The 23,725-nt window shown below is 35.9% G+C and overlaps 1 protein-coding gene and 1 pseudogene across 7 annotated transcripts in view; both read right to left on the reverse strand.

The window, feature by feature from the left end:
* The window catches only part of DENND4A (DENN domain containing 4A), a 106,452-nt gene that overhangs the window by 29,472 nt on the left and 53,255 nt on the right, over positions 1-23,725 (reverse strand). For all 7 annotated transcript variants that reach the window (XM_024567506.3, XM_024567505.4, XM_024567504.3 and 4 more), the window contains exons 10-17: positions 22,863-22,921; positions 20,775-20,919; positions 20,337-20,512; positions 16,586-16,686; positions 13,884-14,102; positions 11,361-11,506; positions 2,759-2,892; positions 255-390 (exon numbers count right to left, since the gene is read on the reverse strand). In XM_024567506.3, the coding sequence (XP_024423274.2) occupies positions 255-390; positions 2,759-2,892; positions 11,361-11,506; positions 13,884-14,102; positions 16,586-16,686; positions 20,337-20,512; positions 20,775-20,919; positions 22,863-22,921 (1,116 nt within the window). The remainder of the gene's footprint in view (positions 1-254; positions 391-2,758; positions 2,893-11,360; positions 11,507-13,883; positions 14,103-16,585; positions 16,687-20,336; positions 20,513-20,774; positions 20,920-22,862; positions 22,922-23,725) is intronic.
* LOC112312146 (U2 spliceosomal RNA) lies at positions 15,168-15,337 on the reverse strand (annotated as a pseudogene).

The following is a 23,725-nucleotide window of genomic DNA, read 5'->3' on the forward strand; positions in this document are numbered from 1 at the left end:
TATGTTTATAATTAATATACATTCACGCCTCTGCTTGAATATGTATTATGCCATATATAAAATAAAGTTCTAGGACAAGGGAACTAGTTAATGTTTTCAAGTCCACTTACTCTAAAGGATCTTCAGAAAGCTTCAGGGAGCTTAATGTAGTCATAGTTATATGTGCGGTAGTAAAGTATATTAAGGGAGGATGAGTGTCATTTATTTTTGTTCTAATAATTGATTACATGAAGAACGCAAAATTCTCAAAGCACCTGTTTTGTTCTTCTGAACATGGGAGAAGGGCTACTAGGACTACTTGATTTTGAAGGCAATTTGCTCTTTCGTGTTTGTAGAAATCCTTCGGGTCTCTCAAATAAATTGTTCCTAAGAACTGGAAATCCATTATAGCTGTTTTTGAAAAGAAAAAAAAACAAACCTCAAGCATATATAGATTATCATATCATACTGGTTACAACACAAAAAATGTATGACCAATAACTTCTTAACTTACAATTTATTTTTACTATGTTTCTCCATCAGACAGCAAATATTTATGCTAATGTTGCTTTTTAATATAATATTTAGAAATGTAATAGCCAAACATAAACTCAAATATATATTTTGGAGGAAAGAACTTTGCTGAACTGACATCAAACTACAAAGAAACTCACACAAACTTTGTTAGTATTTGTGTAAAGATGCAGCAAACTTGGGAGACGATCTGACGGTAAAAGACCCACCAAATCAATATTCTAACAAACAGGACAGTCATTAATATCATTGCTTTGGATTAACTTATTACTGTAAACTCTCCCTCTTAAAAATATGCAAATAACATATCGGCACACCAGGACAAGCTCTCATATTATCATAAATTGGTTTATCAGGTTAGCAAGCAGATTCAGGGCTTCGTGTATGAAAAAGAAAGTTGAAGAGGTTGGAAACAAGCAAGAAAAGATTAGAATAGGTAGCTCTGTGAGGAGGTGGGTTTAATTTGGGTGCTAGAGGAAGGTGTTTGGACATTTAAAAAGTAGCAGCAGCTAGGAAAAAGGCATGCTGAAAAGAACAGGAGAAGCCTCTGAGCAGCAAACTTAATCTACTTTGTAATATTCTTAAAGGTATATTGTTTTAATTAACTAAGGAGAAAACTATAATAAAAGATAGCAAACTGTATCTATTATATTCCATATAATTAATTCAGTATAATGAGAAAATATTGGTAATCACTATTAAGTAGGAATAAAATATCAAAGAAGTTCGGGAAAATCCTGTCCCTTAAAAAAATTCATTGTATGTACATGGTATGATAATAAGACCATTCTGTTATCTTGTGGAAATTTACTGCTTTATCATTTTATATAGAAAAATGTAAATATATTAATTATCTCTTATTAAGAGGACCTACTGTGCTCCATTGAAGACATTTAAAGTTGTTTTTTGAATGATGGGTATGATTACACTAAAATTAGATTGGGTAGTCTCAAGCGGGAAAAAATGACTTAGATTCTTTAAAAAAATGGGAACTTTTAAAGCTAAGTAATTTTCATATTAAGAGACTGAATCTGAAAGTAAAATTTTAATTAAAAGTTAAAACCAAACCACAAAAAAAACCCCAAAATATACTAGTAACATACTAAAAGAAGTCTTAGAAGTATAATGTACAAAAGAAATAAAGGAAATGAAATGTTTAAAAAGAAAAAGAGAGAAATTAGGAGAAATATTTTAAATATCTTTGACAAAAGACAGACTTTTAAAAAGTGATGTGAACAACATCATCAATAAATGAAAAGGGCAGGTATCAAGTGGCCTATGAATTAATCAATATTGACAAACATCTGTCACACCACTTTTTTAAATTTAAAGATCTGAGTTATAAGTGAGGATGTTCAGAAAAATCCTTTTTTTAACAAAAACAAAACTATGACAATGAATGATAGGTGAGAAATGGTTTTAGAATGTTTAAATAAAGTAAGAAGTATTATTGGAGAATAAAAAGTAATTTTAAAATCTGAAAGGAAGTATCACTTTAAGTAAAAATAAATGTATACCGGAAACGGACTGCAGTACATAACCAATGTGTACGTGTAATATATATCCAGATGGATGTATGAGTCTACCTCTATCATAGCCTTTATTTCACTGTGCTCAGAACATTTCCCTTCTTCCCACTAGGCTCGAAGGCAGGAACAGTATATCATTCAAGTCTAAATGATCACTGAGCACAGGGTCTGACCAAATTTCCTACATTAGTAATCATCAATCCAATAGTTCTGAGTTTCCATGACAAAATAAAAATTCATAGGAAAATTATTAACCTAAAAAAATTGTATCATCCAAATCAAGGACACAAATGTTGACTGTAAACCAGATTTAACTTCTGTAGACTAAGGTTAACATTAACCAATGTGTGCGTGGGGAAGGAAATGAAGTGAGGAAACCAGCTTTAGTGAGAAATATAAAAGTAAAAATTTTATAATAAAAGTGCTGCATTTTGGTGAGGTAAGGTCCTAACTGAATTTAATCAACATTTGTGAGAACAGATAGTTATGTAGATACAGAGAACTTCCCATTCCCAAGTCTATATAATGTAAAATTATAATTTTTTCTTTTTATACCTCAAAACTTAATAATGGATGTGGGATAAGCTTGCTTACCACCTAAAAATTAGGGATCTGTAAAGTTTGGATTTTTGAAAATACCACAGTCCTTAGAAAGCTACGTCACAGGTGATGGATTGCTTCTCTCTTTCAATCTCAAACATTCGCTTCTTGAATACCTGTACTGTAAAGGGGGTTCTTCACCATTGGGTAGATGGGGGATCTCAGGTGGTGTTACAAAAACAGTATGTTCACTTTTGAAAGATTCATCCAGTTCTATAAGTCGCATTTCACAACTCTTGTCCATATCCACCTGAAGTTGTTTTAAAAAACATACATAAAAAAATATATTGGTTAGCCAAGTGTTTGTCTATAGGGGAATGGTTAAATGAACCATGTACACAACTAGATACTAAAGAGGTAATTAAAAAAAAAGAAAGAGCAAGTTCCCTATGTCCTACTACAGAAAGATCTCCAAGACAATTAAGTGAACGTAACAGGGTGCAGGACATTGTATGTATATACTGAACTATCTTTTGAGGAAGAAAGAGGGAAAAATAAGAACATATATTTACTGGGGCTTTTTTTGCTTGTATTCACATAAAGAAATACTAAAGAATACTATGTAAAGGAATTATCTACATGGGGAAGGGCAGATGAACAAAGTGAACAAGGATGATCAGCACCCAGATTTCCCAATGGATATGTTTGTTATTTTTCATTTTGAACCATGAGAATGTATTAAATAATTTTTTTAATGCATACATCCATGGATGTGTATGTATTCAGACTACTGGGTTCTATCTTGGATTTATTCTAAATACATATATATATATATATATATATATATATATATATATATATATCAAAATTCCCTAAATTTTTCCAGTATATGTAGAAACACATATGAGTTAAGTTCTAGTCATGTCAATATTGAAAGCACTTTACTAGTACTATTTCTCTTAGAAAACTTATAGCAAGGTAATACTCATAAAAAATGAGAACTCAAAGTCTAAACAGTGCAAAAGAAGCTCACAGAGAACACAACATTGCATTAGTTTTTTAAAGAAACAGATGTCTTATATATAATGAAATATAACCCACAGAACTTTATTCAGTTAGAAAGAATGAATATCACATACCAGTTGGGAATAAATGGGAGAGCTTTTAGGACAGGATAGCTTTTAATTATTTCTAATTCTTAAAAAGAGCTGATACATTCAGAATCTTCTTAAATAAACTGTGGGTTTTAACTTTACAGCATTATGTGTCATTACCTCCAGGATTGAAAAATGTTTTTCATGTTATATCCATACAGTAAACTAGATAACAATTAAGGCATATTAAGGAATCATAACTAATGACAAGAGAAAATGTTCTCAAAATAATGACAAATAAAAAATATCAGGATACTAAATCATACATATAGTATGATTCCAATTTTTCAAAGAGAGTGAGTACTGTATTTTGCCATGTACCATGCACACTTTTTTGCCTAAAGTTTTAAGGGAAAATAAGGATGCGCAATATACATGGGTATGATGACTACATAACAGGGGTATACTAATGGGCATAATAATCCCATGTATAATGCACATGAAAACTTGGGTGTGTACTATACATGACAAAATATGGCATGTATGTTACACAGATATAGTTGTGTGTGCTCTCTCTCATACACACACAATTATCAAAATGATACTTCTGGGTAGTGTCATTACTGGCAAAAATTTTTCTTTTATTGTTATTTATTTTCCAATTAAAATATAATGAATATCAATTACTTTTATTTGCTTTTTAAAAATTACAAAAGGACTTCCAGTCAAAATGGCAGCATAGGCAAACATGGGTCACCTCATCGCAAAACCACATCAAAATTACAACTAAATTATAGAACAACCATCACTCAGAACCATCAGAAATCAAGCTGAACAGAAATCTGACAACTACGGAATTAAAGACACCACATGCATCCAGACTGGTGGGAGGCTCGCAGATGTGGAATGGGCTGGTCCCACATCCACGTGTGGTAGAAAAAATTCAGGAGGGATATTTCAGAAGTGAGGAGTCCCAGCCCCACACCAGGCCCCTCCAGCCCAGGGTTCCAGTGTGAGGAGGAGAAGTCCCCATAACTTCTGGCTGTAAAAACCAGCAGGTATTGAGTCAGTGGAAGAAACTTCTGGAGTCCCGAGAAGTTCCTCATAGAGAACCTGCCACGGACTTAATCAGACTTACTCTCTCTGAGCTCTCTCTGAGCTCTAGCACTGGGCGTGGAAGGCACCAGTGGCATATAGGAAGGAACTGAAGTGTCTGACATTAAGGTGAGAGCTGGGGGACAGCTTACTCCCAGACAAAAGGCAGACAAGGGACGTTGTCCCTTATCTGAACCCCCCTCTCCCCCCCTGCACAGAGCTGCACAGCTGGCAGGTAGGTGCCATATCTGAGACTCCATCAACCTGGCTAACACTGTTTGTCCTATCCTGGAGATCCCCTAATACTCCCTCTAAAGCAACTTATAGTACCACCCAAGCTGTTAACAGTGACTTTTCCATATGAATGGCTGGTCTTGGCTCCTGCTTCACAACTTCCTAAATCCTTTGGAACAAGCAATAGCCAGTCTCAATGAGCCCCCAGCCCCCACACCTCCTGCTAAATGGCCCCAGGCCTGGCTCTAGAAGCAGTCAGACTAGATTCACAGCTTGGCTTCACCTGGGAACCTCCAAGCCCAGCACAAGTAGCAGCCATCTCAGGTTGCTTTATAGCTCAGGTAGGGTGGCCCTAGGCAGAACACAGGTTGGAGGTTGACCTTGGCCTGCATCACCCAGAAAACTGCTGAGCCTCTGCACCCAGTGGATAGTTACTGACCATGTCAGAGCACCACCACCCTGCCCCTACACAGCTGATCCTCCATGTAGGGCAGAGGTTGGAATCTGTGGTCACAGCCAGTCCTTGCACCTGACTGGCCTAGCTAAATCCCTCCCATTAACCTGCCAACAGCAATCAAGGCTCAACTACAAGAGGCGGGTGTACTGAGCTCACACAAAAGGCACACCTCAAGTACCCAGCTTGGGTGATAAGGGAAGCTGTGCCACTGGACCCTACAGGACACCTACTACATTAGGCCGTGATACCAAGACAGGAGTCACAACAGGTCTACCTAATTCATAGAAACAAACACAGGGAAGCTGACAAAATGAGGAGACAAAGAAACATGCCCTAAATAAAAGAACAGATCAAAACTCCAGAAAAAGAACTAAACAAAATGGAGATAAGCAATCTATCAGATGCAGAGTTCAAAACACTGGTTATCAGATGCTCAAAGAACTGACTGAGTACAGCAACAACACAAAAGAAGAAACGAAGGTTACACTAAGTAAAATAAAGACATATCTACAGGGAACCATCAGTAGAGGGGAGGAAGCTGGGATTTATATCAATGATTTGGAACATAAGGAAGAAACAAGCATTCAACCAGAACAGCAAGAAGAAAAAATAATTAAAAAAAACAAGGATAGTATAAGGACCCCCTGGGACATCTCCAAATGTACCAACATCTGAACCATAAATGCCAGAAGAAGAGGAAAAGCACGAAACTGAAAACTTATTTGAAAAAATAATGAAAGAAAACTTCCCTAATTTGGAGGAGCAAATAGACTTACAAGTCCAGGAAGCACAGAGAGTCTCAAACAAGTTAGACCCAAAGAGGACCACACCAAGACACATCACAATTAAAATGCCAAAGGTTAAAGACAGAGAATCTTAAAAGCAGCAAGAGAAAAGCAGAGAGTCACCTACAAAGGAGATCCCATAAGACTGTCAGCTGATTTCTCAAAAGAAACTTTGCAGGCTAGAAGGGACTGACAAGAAGTATTCAATGTGATGAAAAGCAAGGACTGAGAGACTCATGATGGTGGAGGAGTAAGTAGAAGCTACACTAATCTCCTTCTAGGACCAATCTGGACTTACAACTAAATTATAGAAAAATCATCCTGAATAACCAACTGAACACTAGATAGAGAAGCATTATAACCATGGACAGATGGAAGAAGCCACATCACCACAACATGACTGGTAGGGAGTGTGGAGGAGGCATGAGGAGGCACGAGAAGGCTGGCTGGGATCCCATGGGCAGCAGCTGAAGTCCTACAGGCATATTTCAGCGGCCAGGGGGTTGCCCCTGAGAAGTGTGGGGTCTAAACCCCAAGCTGGGCTCCCCAGCCTACTCCACCAGAATGGAGCAAGTAACCCAAATAACATATGGCTGTGAAAAGCAGTGGGGTTTCTGTCTGCCAGGGAGAGACAGCTAGAGACTCAGAGAGCCTTTTAAAGGGCCAATGCACAAAATTCTGTTTGCAGCCACTTACCCTGGGCTCCGGCAGAGGGAGGTCAGAGTGGATTAGAGATGCTTGAGGAGAATCTGGGGCTATTGGCTCTGGGGAGAAAGCTGAAGGAACAGCTGCCAGGATCTCTGTGCTGAGTCATTCCCCATACTGCAAGAGCCATCTTGGTCAGGCAGAACAGGCCCCTCCAAGTGGCATCAGCCTGAGGAGAAGCAATAGCCCCACCCACAGGAATTACTCTGCCCCACCCTAGGGTGCTTAAGCCCTGCTGCTGAGGAATAGAGCTGGAAGACATTCACTGATTAACTGTACAGAAAGCCTGTAGGCAAAGGCAGATTGATGGGAGCTCTGAGGCTTCAGCTGACACACCTCTGGGTCTGGTGCTGGAAAAAGCCATCCTTAGTGGTCAGCCTCATTCTTTCCTCATACACCCAGACCCAGCAGAAGGAGCCACACGCTATAGATCTTGATAGCTACAAACAGGTTGCCCAGTGCTTAGGTGTGCACCAGTCTTGCAGATACACCCAGTACACAGAAACACATACAAAGAAGCAGCCAAAATGGGAAGATACAGAAACCCCAAATGAAAGAACAAGAGTATACTCTAGAAGAAGACATAAATGAAACGGAGGCAAGCATTTATCAGAGAGTTTAGAGTAATGATTGTAAGGATACTCAACCACACGTAAGACATAGAAACCATAAAAAAGGACCAGTCAGAAATAAATAAATAAAATATCTGAAATAAAAAATACACTGGAAGGAATAAATAGTAGGTTAGATGATGCAGAGGATCGAACCAGTGATTTGGAAGACAAGGGAGAAAAAAACATCCAGGCAGAGCACCAAAATCTGTTATGGGAACACCATAACACCAGAAGGGGAAGAGAGTGAGCAAGGTGTCAAGAACTTACTTGAAGAAATAATGTCGGAAAAATTCCCTAATCTGGTGAAGGAAAAAGCCACACAAGTCCAGGAAGCTCAGAGGGTCCCAAACAAATTAGACCCAAAGAGGCCTAAACCGAGACATATCTAATTAAAACAGCAAGGCCTAAAGACAAGGAGAGAATCCTAAAAGCCACAAGAGAAAAGCAGGGAGTTACCTATAAGGGAGCACCAATTAGACTGTTATCTGATTTCTCCACAGAAACATTTCAGGCCAGAAAGGAGTGGCATGAATTATTCAAGGTGATGAAAAGTAAGGACTTACAACCAAGGCTACTTTACCCAGCAAGGCTATCATTTAAAACTGAAGGAGAAATAAGGAGCTTCCTAAACAAGAAAAAGCTAAAGGAGTTTGTTAACACCAAATCATTACTGCAACAAATGTTAAAGGGCTTGCTTTAAGAAGAGAAAGAAAATAAAAACAGAGGAAAATACTCTAACAATAAAATGGCCCTAAATACATATGTATCAATAAAATCACCTTAAATGTAAATGGCTTAAATGCTCCAAACAAAAGACAGAGGGTAGCTGAATGGATAAGAAAACAAGACCCATATTTATGATGCCTCCAAGAGATCCATATCACATGGAAAAATACACACAGACTAAAAGAGATGGAAAAAGATATTTCATGCACATGGAAAAGGAAAAAAAAAAGCTGGGGTAGCAGTACTTATATCCTACAAAATAGACTTTAAAACCAAGATTACAGTAAGAGACAAAGAAGGACACTACATAATGATAAAGGGAAGCACCCAACAAGAGGATATAACCCTAAGGATTGTTAAGGAACTTAATGAGGACCTCAACAGCATAACAAAGATCCAGTCAGAAATGAAGGAAACACTAATTAAAATAAAGAACAAACAACAGTAGACTGGATGAAGCTGAGAATCAACCTAATGACCTAGAACATAAGGAAACAAAAAGCAACCAATCAGAACAACAAGAAGAAAAAAGAGAATCCAAAAAAATAAGGATAGTGTAAGCAGCCTCTGGGACAACTTCAAGAGGTCCAACATTTGCATCACAGGGGTACAGAAGGAGGAGAGAAAGAGCAAGAAATTGGAAATCTATTTGAAAAATAATGACAGAAAACTTCCCTCATTTGATGAAGGAAATAGACATGCAAGTCCAGGAAGCACAGAGGGAGGCCCAAACAAGATGGATGCAAAGAGGCCCACTCCAAGAGATATCAAAATTAAAATGCCAAAGTTAAAGATAAAGAGAGAATCTTAAAAGGAGCAAGTGAAAAGTGGTTAGTTACCTACAGTGGAATTGCCATAAGACTGTCAGCTGATTTCTCAAAAGAAATTTTTCAGGCTAGAAGGGATTGGCAATAAATATTCAAAGTCATGAAGAGCGGGGACCTAGAGCCAAGATTGCTCTACCCAGCAAAGCTATCATTTAGAATCAAAGGAAAGATAAAGAGCTTCCCAGACAAGTAAAAACTAAAGAGTTCATTATCACCAGACCATTATTAAATGAAATGTTAAAGAGACTTATTTAAGAAAAAGAAGATTAAAACTATGAAAAATAAAATGGCAACATATACGTATCTATCAACAGATGAATCTGAAAAACAAACTAAACAAGAACAGAGACAGAATCATGGATATGGAGAGCATTTTGATGGTTGCCAGATGGGAAAAGGATGTGGGGGAATGGGTAAAGAGGTGAGGGGATTAGGAAGTACAAATAGGTAGTTACAGAATAACCATGGGGATGTAAAATACATATAGGAAATGGAGTGGCCAAAGAACTTATACTCATGACCCATGGACATGAACCATAGTGTAGGGATTGCCTTAGAGCAGGGGTGTCAAACCCATTTTCACTGGGGGCCACATCAGCCTCACAGTTGCCTTCAAAGGGCCGAATGTAATTTTAGGACTGTATAAATGTAACTACTCCTTAACAGTTAAGCGAGAGCTCGGCACTGCTGCCGGGTAGAAACAAGGTAGAGGGCCAGAATTGGCCCATGGGCCTGGTGTTTGCCATCTGTGCATTAGAGAGTGGGGGGTGCTGGATGGAGGGGGAAAAGGGGAAAGATTGGGACAACTGTAATAGTATAATCAATAAAATACAATTTTTAAAAAAGCTATGTAAAACCCCCAGATTCTCGATTGATATCTGTGTAGACTCATAGTTACCTATTTTATTCAATGGGTTATAATCTGTTATTAAGTTTGATATTGAAATCATCCCAGAGGTAAATATTGGGAGTCCGTTTAAATTGGCTTGTGTTTCTGTGTATGTGTGTATTGTTTTTATAAAAACATGTTTCTATCACTCTTGGGCAATTTCTTTTTTTCTAGCGTAAGCTACTTCAGGGCTCATTTATACTTTCCTTGCCCTAGACTTGGGATCAACCATTTCTTCAAGTCCTGCCTTCTTTTAGTGGAGAATGGTATTTAGGACCCAAATTTGTGCATTAGGTGTACTCATTGCTATTAGGGTATGGCTGATGCCAGGTCCTCGCAGGGTACAGAGCTAGGAAATACATGTGTTTGTGTGCACTTACATCTGTACTTATTTCTATGTCTGTCTACACATAAGGAAAGCTAATGATATCACATGGAACCACCAGTTCTACAGGGCTCATTCTGGTATTCTCCTTTTCTCTATTTGTAAATTCCTTCTCAGTCAGTGGGAAACTTAATTATCTTTAATATATTTATTTATTTTATCAATCCCCATATGTAACATTCTCCCCTCACCATCACCCCCAAACCCATGTATATGACTTTTTTACCCTAATTTGGTTCTGACATCTCCTTCAAGACCAACCCCCTGTCCCACCAAACTGGCACTTCCCTCATCCAGATCAAACTCTGAAACCACGTTTGCTGTCCTGACCCAATGGCAATACTCTCTCTCACTTGCGCCGTCTCTGACACCCCTTGCTGGGCTGTTTCTTTTACCACACCCTATTTGGGTTTTGATACTTCGCTCTGGGCTACTGCTCCCCAACCTCCTCTCTCTTCAGCATGGATACCCACCTTGCTCTATCCCACTGACCGATATTAGAAGTGTAGGAAAAGGGAAGGTCTCACACATGAATTCAAAAGAGAATTAATTCACTTAATTTATGATAGAACTCACTCCCAAATTGTAGTTAATAGTCAGGTGGAATATTCATCATGCTTTATGCCTATATCTCAGCCTGTGACAACCCACCTTAGAGAAAAAGGAGAGGTGAAATTAAGAATGCCCCAGTTAGAGGTCTACAGGCTTGCACAAAACTCCTGTAGTCTGACTGCTAAAACAAAACTCACAATTTATTAAAATCCTGCAAGGTATTCCCAAGAGGTTGTTGTGTTCTATACCATCTGGTAGGCCACCAAAACTTTCATAATAAAGGGTCAATGATGCAATGAAATTAATTTAAATTTTGTTAAAAGCTAGTAAAAGTTATAAATAGAAACTGTAATTCCTAACATTTACAACAGTCACACAAAATAAGTTAGAGCACTGTAGACAAACTATTACTTACTTTATCTACACAATCATCAAAAAACGCCAGGCTTGCGTCTTTATCACTGACAAAAGAACATTCCTCAATGAAGCGAATAAACATTTGTGTTTTGGTCATCATATTATAGAATTTTTGATGTGATCGGTCCCGGCTTCTTAAGAAAGCTGTTCAACATAAATTTCCAATGTCAGAATATACACTATCATTTATAGATTCATATAATTTTCAGCTGGAAGGAATTTGATCAACCATGTTATCTACACCCCCCCATTTTGCTGAAAAAGAAACTAAGACCCTGGAAGAGGAAGTGACCTGACAGAGATAGCAACAGGAAAGATACTTGAATCCAAATATTTCAAATCCTTATCCAGAATTGTCTCTGTTGTCCCCTCACTACTTTGAAGATTACACATAAACTAGTAAATGTGAAAGCATTTTAAAATTGCTATTTTTTCCCTTTTATATGTTGCATGCTATACGCATGTGGCTCGTGCTCTTTCCATATACCGTATTTTTTGGACTGTAAGATGCAGCCCCCCCAAATTTGGGAGGAAAATGGGGGTGCATCTTATAGTCTGGATGTAGCTTACCTGGCTCACTGGGGTGGGGGGGCGTGGCAGCAGTGGAGTGGGTTTTTTTTCCTATTTTCCTCCTCTAAAACCTAGGTATGTCTTATGGTCCGGTGTGTCTTATAGTCCGAAAAATACGGTACATATGCAGCTTTTTCAAGGCAGCAGTTACATCCCTCCTGATTTCACACTCACTATACTCAGTTACACAATACTTGGGTTTCTTTTGGGCCCATGCACTCAAACTCTTTCCAGCCTCAGGACCTTTGCATAAACTGTTCTCTCTGCCTAAAACACTTCTACTTTCCCTTTGCCTGGCTAATCTCTACTTCTCCTTTTGATCATGGTTCAGATGTGAATTCCTCACAAGGGCCTTCTATGATCTAAAGTTGTGAACTGAAGTGAAGATAAGCATATTTCAAATTGCTTATCTTCTTGACTATAAGCTCCATGGGAAAGTGATCACGTCCTCTTTCTTTTTTTTGTGACCATGTACCTTTTGTATACCACTATACACCCAATGCCTATCATTTGGAGACACTCAATATATGTTTATTAAATGAATTTCTATTTTTATCCTCATCCAAGGACATTTTTTCCCTTGCTTTTAGAGAGAGGGGGAGTGAGGGAGAAACATCAATACGAGAGAAAAATTGATTGGCTGCCTCTCGTACACACCCTGACCAGGAATGGAGTATGCAACCTAGGTTATGTGCCCTGACCAGGAATTGAACCCACAACTTTTGGTTATAGGACAACACTCCAAGCAACTGAGCCACACTGGCCAGGGTATGAATTTCTCTTTTAAATGTTAAATACTACAAAAGAAAGTAAATACATATTATGACACAAAATGCATTCCAGGGCTTCCCAACATTTTTTACTTCATGGCATAGAGAGAAAATAATACTTGTAGAGAATATTGAAGTAAAACAAATGAGGCTGCTCAAGCCTGGAGGTGATCACTCTGGGCTACTTGGCATGCCAACAACGTCTGGCTGCCCCGAAAGCTAAAAGTGTCAATATCAACGCAGCTGTGACACAAGTGCAACAGTGCATGTTTAGAAATCTCTATACTTTTCAAAGAGCTCCTTATGCATACATTGCCAATGGGATCACATTGCGTGTGCCTGCGAAATAACTAGTCCTATGGAAATGGATTACTGACAGAGTTATTATTAACAAAATAGGTATATAAAGAGGTCTGTCCAGAAAAAAGTCCAGCCATTGTTAATATAACAAGAATGGTTTGTGTGACATGAATATACCGTAATCTGGGAGTCAAGGAGAGTAGACTGGAATGCACATGTGTGAACAATGACGACTTCACTGTACTAGTCAATGGGGACAGTTGATACCGCTTTGAGTGAGCATGTGTACTGTGTGGCTGCCGCATTCAAAATGACTGAGCGAGCAGAGCGACGAATGTGCATTGAATTTTGTGTTAAACTTAACTTTCCTCTATGGAAACTATTTGGATGATTCAGAAGGCTACTGTGATTGGCAGTTTCATTAAGACAATTTGCCCACTCATGCACCATGTCCAGTGCAGAGTTTTTTGGCGAAACTTCAAATCACCCAGGTGACTCAGTCTCCCTACAGCCCAGATTTGGCACCATATGACTTCTGGTTTATCCCAAAACTAAAACCACTTTTGAAAGGGAAGAGATTTCAGACCAGTGATGAGATTCAGGAAAATACTATGGGGCAGATGATGGTGATTGGGAGAACTGTGTGAAGTCCCAAGGTGCCTACTTTGAAGGGGACTGAGGTGTCATTGTCCTATGTACAATGTTTCTTGGATTTTGTAACTTCTTCAATAAATGTCTCAATTTTTCATAGTACATGGCTGGATACTTTCTGGACAGACCTCGTATATTTTTAATAAATATGAGCTATTAACCCAGAAAGCAATGAAATCATCAGGTTAAACTCAATAACATGACAGCTGTAAAGCTATGCAATCACTCACCTTGTAGGGCAAAAAGAGAGCTTGCATCTGTGGCTGTCTCAGATGGGGCTCCTGTTATTGGTCTTAAGTATGATCTATAACCTTTTAAAATAGAAGCCATGAAATACAAAAATGCCTCTTGGATTTCCAAATCTATCATGTGCAACCTCTTTCCAGAATTAAAATCATAGTCATTCATTGATAAGTCCATTAGTCCATCATCTCTTGGTCTCTGCTGCACTGTGAAGAGATACAGTATTAGTGTTTTCTCCAAACTGTCAAAACTAATGTTCACAATTGTATCAATATAAATTTTTTGTATATGTATGTCAAGTCATTATGCTGTACACCTTAAACTTATACAGTACTGTATGTCAATTATATCTCAATAAAATTGAAAAAAAATGTGTTATGTTTTCAAAAGGGCTCGAGATACCTTGACCTTTGTTTACATAACTCTGTAATATGTAAGTCCTAGCAAAGCTTTTCTTATCATTTTTTAGGCTCTGCTGAGTACATTTTATCCAAATTAAACATAAAATGATTGCAGTTTATCTGACTACTATCAGAAAAAATGTTCGTATTTTGAAATAACTATATGTGGATTCATAAATGAAGATCATAACAACAATAGTCCTTCCTTCCTTTTCTTAAAAAATATAAGTGCTTATAGAAGGAACATTCTGGGATTCAAATATAAAAATCAACCAATAAAAGGTATTTTATCAACCAATAAAAATCAAGGTAGTAAAATAATAACTTTACAGTAGAGAAGGAGCCTGGTAGGCACCACCTAATCAAGTGATCAAAGTGAACACATTCATCAATAATGGAACAAATTGATACAGTGCTCAATCTGATAAGGATGCTATGAAAGGAACTCAGTGTCACTCCTGCAATATTCCTGTCAAAGACTCATGATCTACATTTATCATGAGGACACTCAGTCAAACCCACATCATGGACCATTCTACCATAGTATCATCTTCAAGAGTGTCAAGAAAGTGAACAAAAAATTAAGGAACTGTTTAGAGAAAAGGATACTAAAGAGACTTGAAAGTAAATACAACATCCGATTTGGATATGGATTCCTTTGCTATAAAGACCATTATTATGGTAATTAGCTCAAATCTAGTCTGAAGGAGGGCAGTAATGCTGAATGTTAATTTCCTGATTTTCATGGTTACATTGTAATGATGTAGGAGAATGTACTTGCTGGTAGGAAACACATTCCATTTGGAGGTGATGGGGCATCTATTCTCAAAGGGTCAGGAGAAAAAAGGGTGTGATTGCTTCAAAATTTAAAAAGTCTTTAAAATCCGAGGAACAGTGAATCACCTGAGTCTTTTGGAGTTCTTATTGTTGAAAAAAGTGGAAGTATTAGAAAGAATGTGGGCATTGGAACAGGGGCATACATTTTAAACTGATAAGAACAGATACTACACTGGATCTTAGCCAAAAGGCTGAGAAGCGATGGAGGCATACATTTTAGACATTAGCTTCAACTGGGTGATCTCTAAGAAGGTACTTTACCTCTCTCAACCTTATCATCCTCATCTCATAGTTGCAAAGATAAAAGAATGTATGTGAAAGTGCTCCGAAGGTATAAAGTGTTACACAATCCTCAACTATTAGTATTGTTTAAAAGTCTCTAGTTTTAAGCTTTAAGATTCTGCCCTTCAATCGAGCTAGCTGGGCTAGTTCACTAATTTTAATAATATTTAAATGTTGTTACAAAAGCTGCTGGACTTCTCAGCTATTCAAAAGAAGTGCATGCACTTTTAGAAAGCAATTTAACTGGGTAGCTTAAATAAAATTCCATAATAACTTACTTGTTCTACAAGATAAAATTTAATCACTTGATATTATTTTTTAAAAAATATCCCAATATTTTTGAGCCACTTCCAGATTATCTACCTGTGGTGAGGTTTACCTTGTAAACATTGTCTTTCATTTCTACTTCCATGTATACTGCAGGCAACTTGAACCCCCAAGGATGTAAGTCACCTCCTATGTTTATATTTCACCTAATACATAAATGAGAACCTCAGACATCACTACACAGTTAATGTCCATTCCTCATACCGTAAGTATTAAATTATGGACCCTGGATGGACTGTTGTTATAAAATACCAAGAGGAGTAGATAAATGAAGATTTAATTCTTCTTAGTAATTCTGGGTCATTGTCAAGATACTCTTACATAAGCTTTTTACTGAACTATTTCATATCCTAATCAATTTTCATTTTGATTAATTTTCTAATGCTCTCAGCAATTTGAGGTAAGCACAGTATTAAGATCCCCTGAAGGTGAAAAGTGTATGACCTAGCTCTTGCCGCATTGGAAATCAGCATTTTCTAATGTAATTTAAACCATCTGTATTAGATTTTCTAAACTGACTTCCTATTCCATGTATGAAGACAGTATACAAGTGGAAATGCTTATTTTTTTCCTTGTAGTTCAGTAATGGTAGAATTAAATAACTGCCTTAACCTCTTTTTTAATTTTATTATTCTCAAATGGTTCTATAAAAATGTAGTATCAAAAATAAACTTTATAAATCTCCCATTCAGCTTCTAACAAATTTTGCATTAATGCTCATTTATTTGCCTTTAAGGTTGCAAAACACTTTCCTTTGGATAAACATTATTTTTTTTTACAAGTAATGAAAAGTAACTGGAGTTCTCAGATTATCACTTCCTTTAATGAAGTTAGACACTTACATTTTGCCAATTGCTGGTGCAAATTATTCAGTGTGTTCATCAGATTTTTACAAGGTTTCTTTGGAAGTATCTTCCAGGGTACATTTTTCTTGTCACCAGTTCTGAGATTAAATGGCAAAAATAATATATTTGTTAGACGGACCTTTTTTGGAGGAGAAAGGAGGGGAAGTATATGCTCGATGTATATTAGAAAGGAAAAATAGAAAACACATTAAACAAAAAAATAAAACACAAAAACATTCTAGTTAACAGGAGAAAAATACTACTGGGGTAAATTGGGATGTTGAATAGTTAAAGTATTTAAAATGTTGAATATTAATTTATATAAGGGTGAAACCTCGCATTAAATATAGCTAAAAAATTTGTAATTATGTTGGTACTGAGTAAATTCTACTTGTACTGGAATCATGCTAAGCACTACCAAACTTAATGTGGTGGCCAATACTCTGAAATTCCATTTAAGATTCTTTAGATACCTAAGTATTGGGAAAATCCTACGTGGATTTTTTTGTTGTTGTAGACTCTAAGATAGAGCACTGCAGAGAAACTTTCAAAGAGCTTATCAAAATACTTTGGTATATTTAAATATTGTTTCTTAGTTTCCTAAAAGTGGTATTTTTGTTTCTTTCAGAAAAGAAATAATCTATATGAATTAATTGAATAAACCAAAACAATCCAAAATACTTTTATAACCACAAAGGAGGACATGTGCGTGAAAGTGCTGTCTTTGTTTCTATGACACACGTCTATCTATAACCTCCTTTGGTGCCATTATGACAACACAGTTTTTCTGTAAACTTCTGTGGGCTCCGAGAAGAAAAGAGTATGGCAATGAAACACCAGAAAGGCTTTGGACTTAACTATAGCTTTGCTTATTCCATTCTTTATTAAATCTTTTTTCCCCCTATTTCTACAGCAATGAATACTCTTTTTAGAAAACCTGAAAAATGTACAGAAAAGGGGAAGAAAAGTAAGTATCACTCACGTTCTAACCACCAAAGACAGTAACTGTACAGGTGTGGTGAAACTTGCTGGACTTTTTTTTTCAATGTTCCCTAAACTTGCCACAGGAAAAAAAGGGCAAATATCACTTTGAAAAACTAAAAAAAGAAAAAAGAGTAGACGGGAAAGCTAAAGCTGACAGAGAACAACTGTCTTGGAATCTATACCATCTTTCCACAAATGAAAATAAAAATACCGATAGGACATGGCCACGTTGCAGATGTCCTCCTGTGAAGGATTTATTTAATTTATAATGTGACCAGGAGCATGGAACCCTACTTTACAGTGAGAACACAGAAATACTATTTACGTTATTTTCATGATAAAACTTTGTGACACAGCACTCTCACTGTGCCTTATTCACTGTCTGCGTGATGCCTTGCTAGACTAGACTATGAGCCATTTAAGAAAAGGGAGTAAAATGGGTTTGGCTGGGGTGGGGTGGAGGGGTGGGGAGAAAATGCAGACAACTGTAATTGAACAACAATTAAAAAAATAAAGAAAGAAAAGGGAGTATTACTTGGTTTGTCTTTTTACTGCCAATGCCTAGCAAAAAAAGGCATTCAAGATAAGTCTGTAGCATAAATGAATGAAAAGTGTCTTGTTATCATTTCATTACATCTAATTATTTATTCAAGTAATTAATTTCCTTCTCTTACCCTTGATATCTTCACTTTACAACTTGGACAGTTTTATTTAGTACCTGAGTTTGGATCTGTGATAGCCTTCCGCATTTTCATGTGTAGTAACATCATTTACAAGATTACTATTACATAAATAGCCAATAATGAGTGGTAAATGTATTGGTTTAGAGTCAGTCAGTGATGGTTTCAAAATCCAGTTCTGGCAGTATAAGTTATGCGGCTTTTAATAAATTAAAATCTAAGCTTTGTTTTTCTCATCTGTCACAGGCACAGCATAATAGGAGATAACCTAGGCTATGCAGACAACTTAAAGCCTAGCACATATCAGATGCTAATTTCCCTTTCTTCAGAAATGTCTTGGCATTCCTGTATTATATGTATCTAAGAATCAAAGAGGAAATAAGAAAACCAAAACTCTCATACTCAGAATTTGTTTTTCTTTCAAATTTCAGATTGAGGCTCCAGAAATTCTGGATGAAGGAAGGTAGAAAGTTGTTAGTTGACTAGTTTAGACCTTCCACAGGTTTGTAAGAATGGTAATGTCAAGAAGGAAGAATACTGATGAGTGAAATTACCCATGTTTCTTTTATTCTTTAACTCATTAGTGATCAAACAGAAAGATAAAATAATAATTAAAATGCTTTTAATAAACTGAGAGAAAGAACAAAGAGGGAAATGTAATTTATTACCATAATAAACACAGTATATACTCATTTACCAGTCTTTATTTCAATTTTTAAAAACTTTATGTCATGTAACATTAATAATTGGCAAGGAAAAAAATACTACTTTAACATTTAAAGAATTAAATATTCCTGGTAAAGAATCTTTCACTCTATCAATCCCATATACAAAATGGCTTTTACGCACAAAGTACATCCCACATATTCTTGGTTAGGTTTTCTCTGGATAAAAGCTTTTGACAGCTTACATGCTTTATAATAGAAAATTATTTTTTTGCTAACCTCTTCCAATGATTTAGGGTATCTGAGGTTTTGACATACGACAAAACTAGAATTAATGTAAGATTTCAGAATTAAATTAAGAGGCTTTAATATAACACATGCATATTTAAAAATGAAGAAAAACCTGTATCACATATACATTTTTAAGTTGTTAAAAGGCATACTAGCTTTTGGGCTTTACTGATAGACTAACTTGTAGTTATTTTAAGTATGTCCTGTGGATTCAGTGTGGTCACTGCATCAATTTCCTCTTCCCTAAACAGCATAAGTTTGATTAAACTGAAAATAAGGGATAGAAGAGAAACATTTAATTATAAAAAAAGGTATAAATAGCCCTGGCTGGGTGGCTCTGTGGTTGGAGTGTTGTCCCAAAAGGGTGCAGGTTTGATTCCTGGCCCAGGAGTACAGGAGGCAAACAACTGGTATTTCTCTCTCACATTGATGTTTCTCTCTTCTCTCTTTTCTCTTTCTCTCTTGCCTCCCCACCTCCCTGCCCTACTTCCCTCCCTCTCTCTCGCTTCCTCTCTTTCTAAAATCGGTAAATATATCCTTTGGTAAGGATTAACAAAAAAAGCTATGAATATATAGCTCCAGCAGTAGAACGTAAATATTATTCCACTAAAAGAGAGAAGCATAAAATCCTTACACTCCTAGGGTATAAAAGGAAAACAATTATGTATAGAAGTTATTTAAAATTTAAAAACATTACATTAATTTTGCTTTCAAAACAAGCATTCTAATAGTATTACACTACACTAGAAATAGGATTGAAATATTAATCAAGGAATAATATTTCAATTCAATTTGTGTTTCACCCATACTCATCTAACTAAAGGGAAATAAATGTTTTCTAATCTTAATTTCCCTTCTGCTAAATTTCTTGGTAAATATAAGATTATAATGTTTCTTAAATATTTAAAAAGCAAAGGATGAAAGGTACATTTTCTTTCCAATAAAACCTTCTCCAATGCCCTAAATCTATCCCATCAAAGTATAGTAAGAGCTGATTCAAAGATGGCAATAATCTCAAACACAAAAACAATATATCTAAAGGAAAATTCTAATAAGCATTCATAAAATAAACAACTACATACATTATGAAGTAGATTATTGGGTGTAGACTCACTAAAATGTACTTACTGAGAAATGGTGTTGGTATCTAGGTCAACACAACTAACATCTGGTGGAGGGTCATAGAGATCAAAGTATCTTGAATCAATTCCTACTATGAACGGACATGGTGCACTCAAGACATCAGCTAAAGCCAGTGGGCAGAGAGGCACATATGGGCATGGCCAGTGGAAAGGGAATATCATCTTAGGTAAACAAAAGATAGGAGAATATTTAGCTGTTTGACACTGAAGCATAATTTATCAGCATGCACATAAAAATGTCTTTTAAATATTTGTACCTAGAGTCTAATGCTCGAAAATGAATTAAATAATTATAACTAGTGTCAATGCTCAGAAAATTTAGATTCTTTTTACCGCATAAAAATTCAACACACTGTGAATTTCAGTTAAGCATTGAAATGGCTTTGAACGATAAGTTTTTACAATAAGAAACTGTGATACTCACCGACACTAATGCTTCCGTCACACTAGTGAGCACAGAAGGCCGTAAGGAATGGATGAGAATCTTGTGTTCCGTTACTGCAAACACCAGCAGCGTCACGGCGTTTTCAGGGCCTAAATTCTGAAGTAGTGTTGAAAACTTGCCACCACTGTCAATCCAAACGAAAACACGTAATTAATAAAGTAAAGATCCAATAATCTCATCACCCAAAGTAATGGAAAAAAAATTCATGACTAGGGTAGGATCTGTATTGTATATTCAACTTTAAATGTGATGGCTGATCTTATGCAGAGAAAATACTGCACCAGAAACACACTATGAAAACAATGACATTTTATGGGTTCCAAAATCATTCAATTCTTCTGCATTGTATTCAATATGGAAACTAAAAACTCATCTGCTTTCTTTGACACAGAAAGATCTACCATGTAAATAATGTCCAAATAAATAATTTAATTTATAAGAGGAATGCTTTGACTGAAAACAAATCCTTTAATGAAAGTTTTGGCTCATCTTCCACTGTAATAATCAGAAAAATTACATGACTTACAGGCCCACCTTAAAGTAAAAACACATATTAAAATTTAGATTTATGAATAGATAATACTTCATATTATAATGATAACAGTAGTATGAAATCAAGACACACACATACCAAGTGACACACACATACAAAGCAAATTTATAACCCAAACTCAGGCATTCTGTACAGTAACAAAATACTGGGTTGACAAAGTAAATAACCCAGTAAGCCAACCAGTTATTTTGTCTATATAATGCTAAGTAACTGGCTTCACTGAATTAATGCTTTTAAAAATAAAGCAAAACTAGTAACAAAAGTCTCTTGGAGAAATGAAAACATATGTCAAAAAAAATAACTTATGCATGTTCATAGCAGCATTATTCATAGTAGCCAAAATGGCCATAAACAGATGAGTAGACAAATAAAATGTAGTATATTCATATACTGAAATATTCATTGTACATAAACAGAAACGAAGTACTGATACACACTACAACATGGATGAACCTTGGAAACATTACGTTAAGTGAAAGAAGCTTAACACAGAAGGCCAAATATTATATGATTCCATTTATATGAGATGTTCAGAATAGGCAAATCTGTAGAGACAGAAAGCAGACTAATTGTTGCCAAGGGTTGGGGAGGTGTGTGCGTGTTTGTGCGTGTAAGGATGGGAAAAATAGGGAAGGTAAACTGCTAAAGCATACAGGGGTTCTTTTTTGAGAGATGAAAGTGTTCTATACTTGATTATAGTGTTAGTTGCATACCTCTGTGAATATACCAGTGAACTGTACAATTTAATTGGGTGAATTGTATAGTATGTGAATTATGTACCGATAAAGCTATTAACAAAAAAAAGAGTCCTTGGGTAATTTAGAATAGTTTCTACATAGTCCTAGCATTTCTAGTTTATTTTTGGCTTAAACAAAGTTAAGAAAACTCTGGTCACTCTGGGCCGAGATCTAGCGATGAAATAACCTGCAATTCTTACAAAACGAATGTCAAAGATGGCACACCTAGTCTCCCTTAGGTATATGCTACAAAATAGCTTAATTATACTGTAACTATTTCTCTGCTAGAAAAATACAGCTAATTAATACAGCTAATTTAATACAGCTAATTAAACTTCAAGAAATGATACCATAGAAAAAACACTTAATAATTTCTCTGAACTTTTAAGGTGATGAAATACATTGTTCTATCCCATTGTTTAATATTTATAACCATCTTTTGGGGTTAAATTGAAATTTAATTGCATTTGAATGTTCTTCAGAGGATATTTAAAACTAAAAATAACTTTTCATAATCTACATCCATATGTACCTATCATGTAATAGTACTTGACGATAACAAACGGATACACAAAATACCAAACACTACTGTAAAACTCTTTTTTAAAAGAACATTACTCTAAATACTAAGTAAAAGGAATTTAGATAAGAAACAGTTAAATGAGAAGTACTTCCATCAACATTTGAAATTTTACCTAGGAAAGACAGAAAACATTTTAATGTTACTTTAGCTCACACTAGATTTAAAGAAACAAACAGAAGTGAAGTTTTACTTGCCTTAGTGGAAGAGGAGAAGAAACAGGCTGACTGAGAATCAGATTATCATGTGGTGATAACTAGAAGAAGATTTAAAATAAAGTATTTGAAATATAAACTTTGAAACACCTCTTTGGTAAAAACACATAGACTGATGATGATCAAGTTTCAATATATTCATTCATTACATAACCATGTGCTAAGATCCTGAGAATTACGTCCTGATCGCTGACCTCTTCTGACTACTAACGCTTCAATGCTAAATCCTCTACCTTTCTTCTGTTCCTCAGTGTTTTCCTGATGCCATGTTAACACATCTGTATCAAAAGACTAAATTATTCATTTAATAGCATAAAATCAGAGTTAGCAAACCTATGGCCTCCAGGGTAAATCCACAGGCCACCTGTGTTTATATTGAGCTTAATCGGAACGCATCATTTACATATTACCTCTAGCTGCTTTTCTGCAGTAACAGCAGAGCTGAGCAGTGTAAATAGAGATAGTAGGGCCTCTAAACACTAAAATATTTACTGCTCTGTTCTCAACAGAAAAAAAACTGCCAACTTCTTGTAAAAAACAAATTTTTTATGTGTATTCAAACTGAGTGTGCTATATATATTCTGGCACTAAATATCAAGAAATAAGGCAGGAATGATATATAAATATGCAGACTGATTATAAAACTTATCAAATGATATTTTGTAGACATTTTATCTGTACCAATATAATAATGCAATTATTTTCCCACATTTTCAAGTTTATGCAGGTTTTCACAAATTTGTACATATCTATTTGCCAAATGATTTCTAATTTTGAATAATACTCCATTAAGGGCTGTGATAAATACATAAAAACAGAGTGATATTACATGAAAATATTATCTA

This window comes from Desmodus rotundus, chromosome 7 (assembly GCF_022682495.2).
Source record: "Desmodus rotundus isolate HL8 chromosome 7, HLdesRot8A.1, whole genome shotgun sequence".
NCBI classification, from domain to species: Eukaryota; Metazoa; Chordata; class Mammalia; order Chiroptera; family Phyllostomidae; genus Desmodus; species Desmodus rotundus.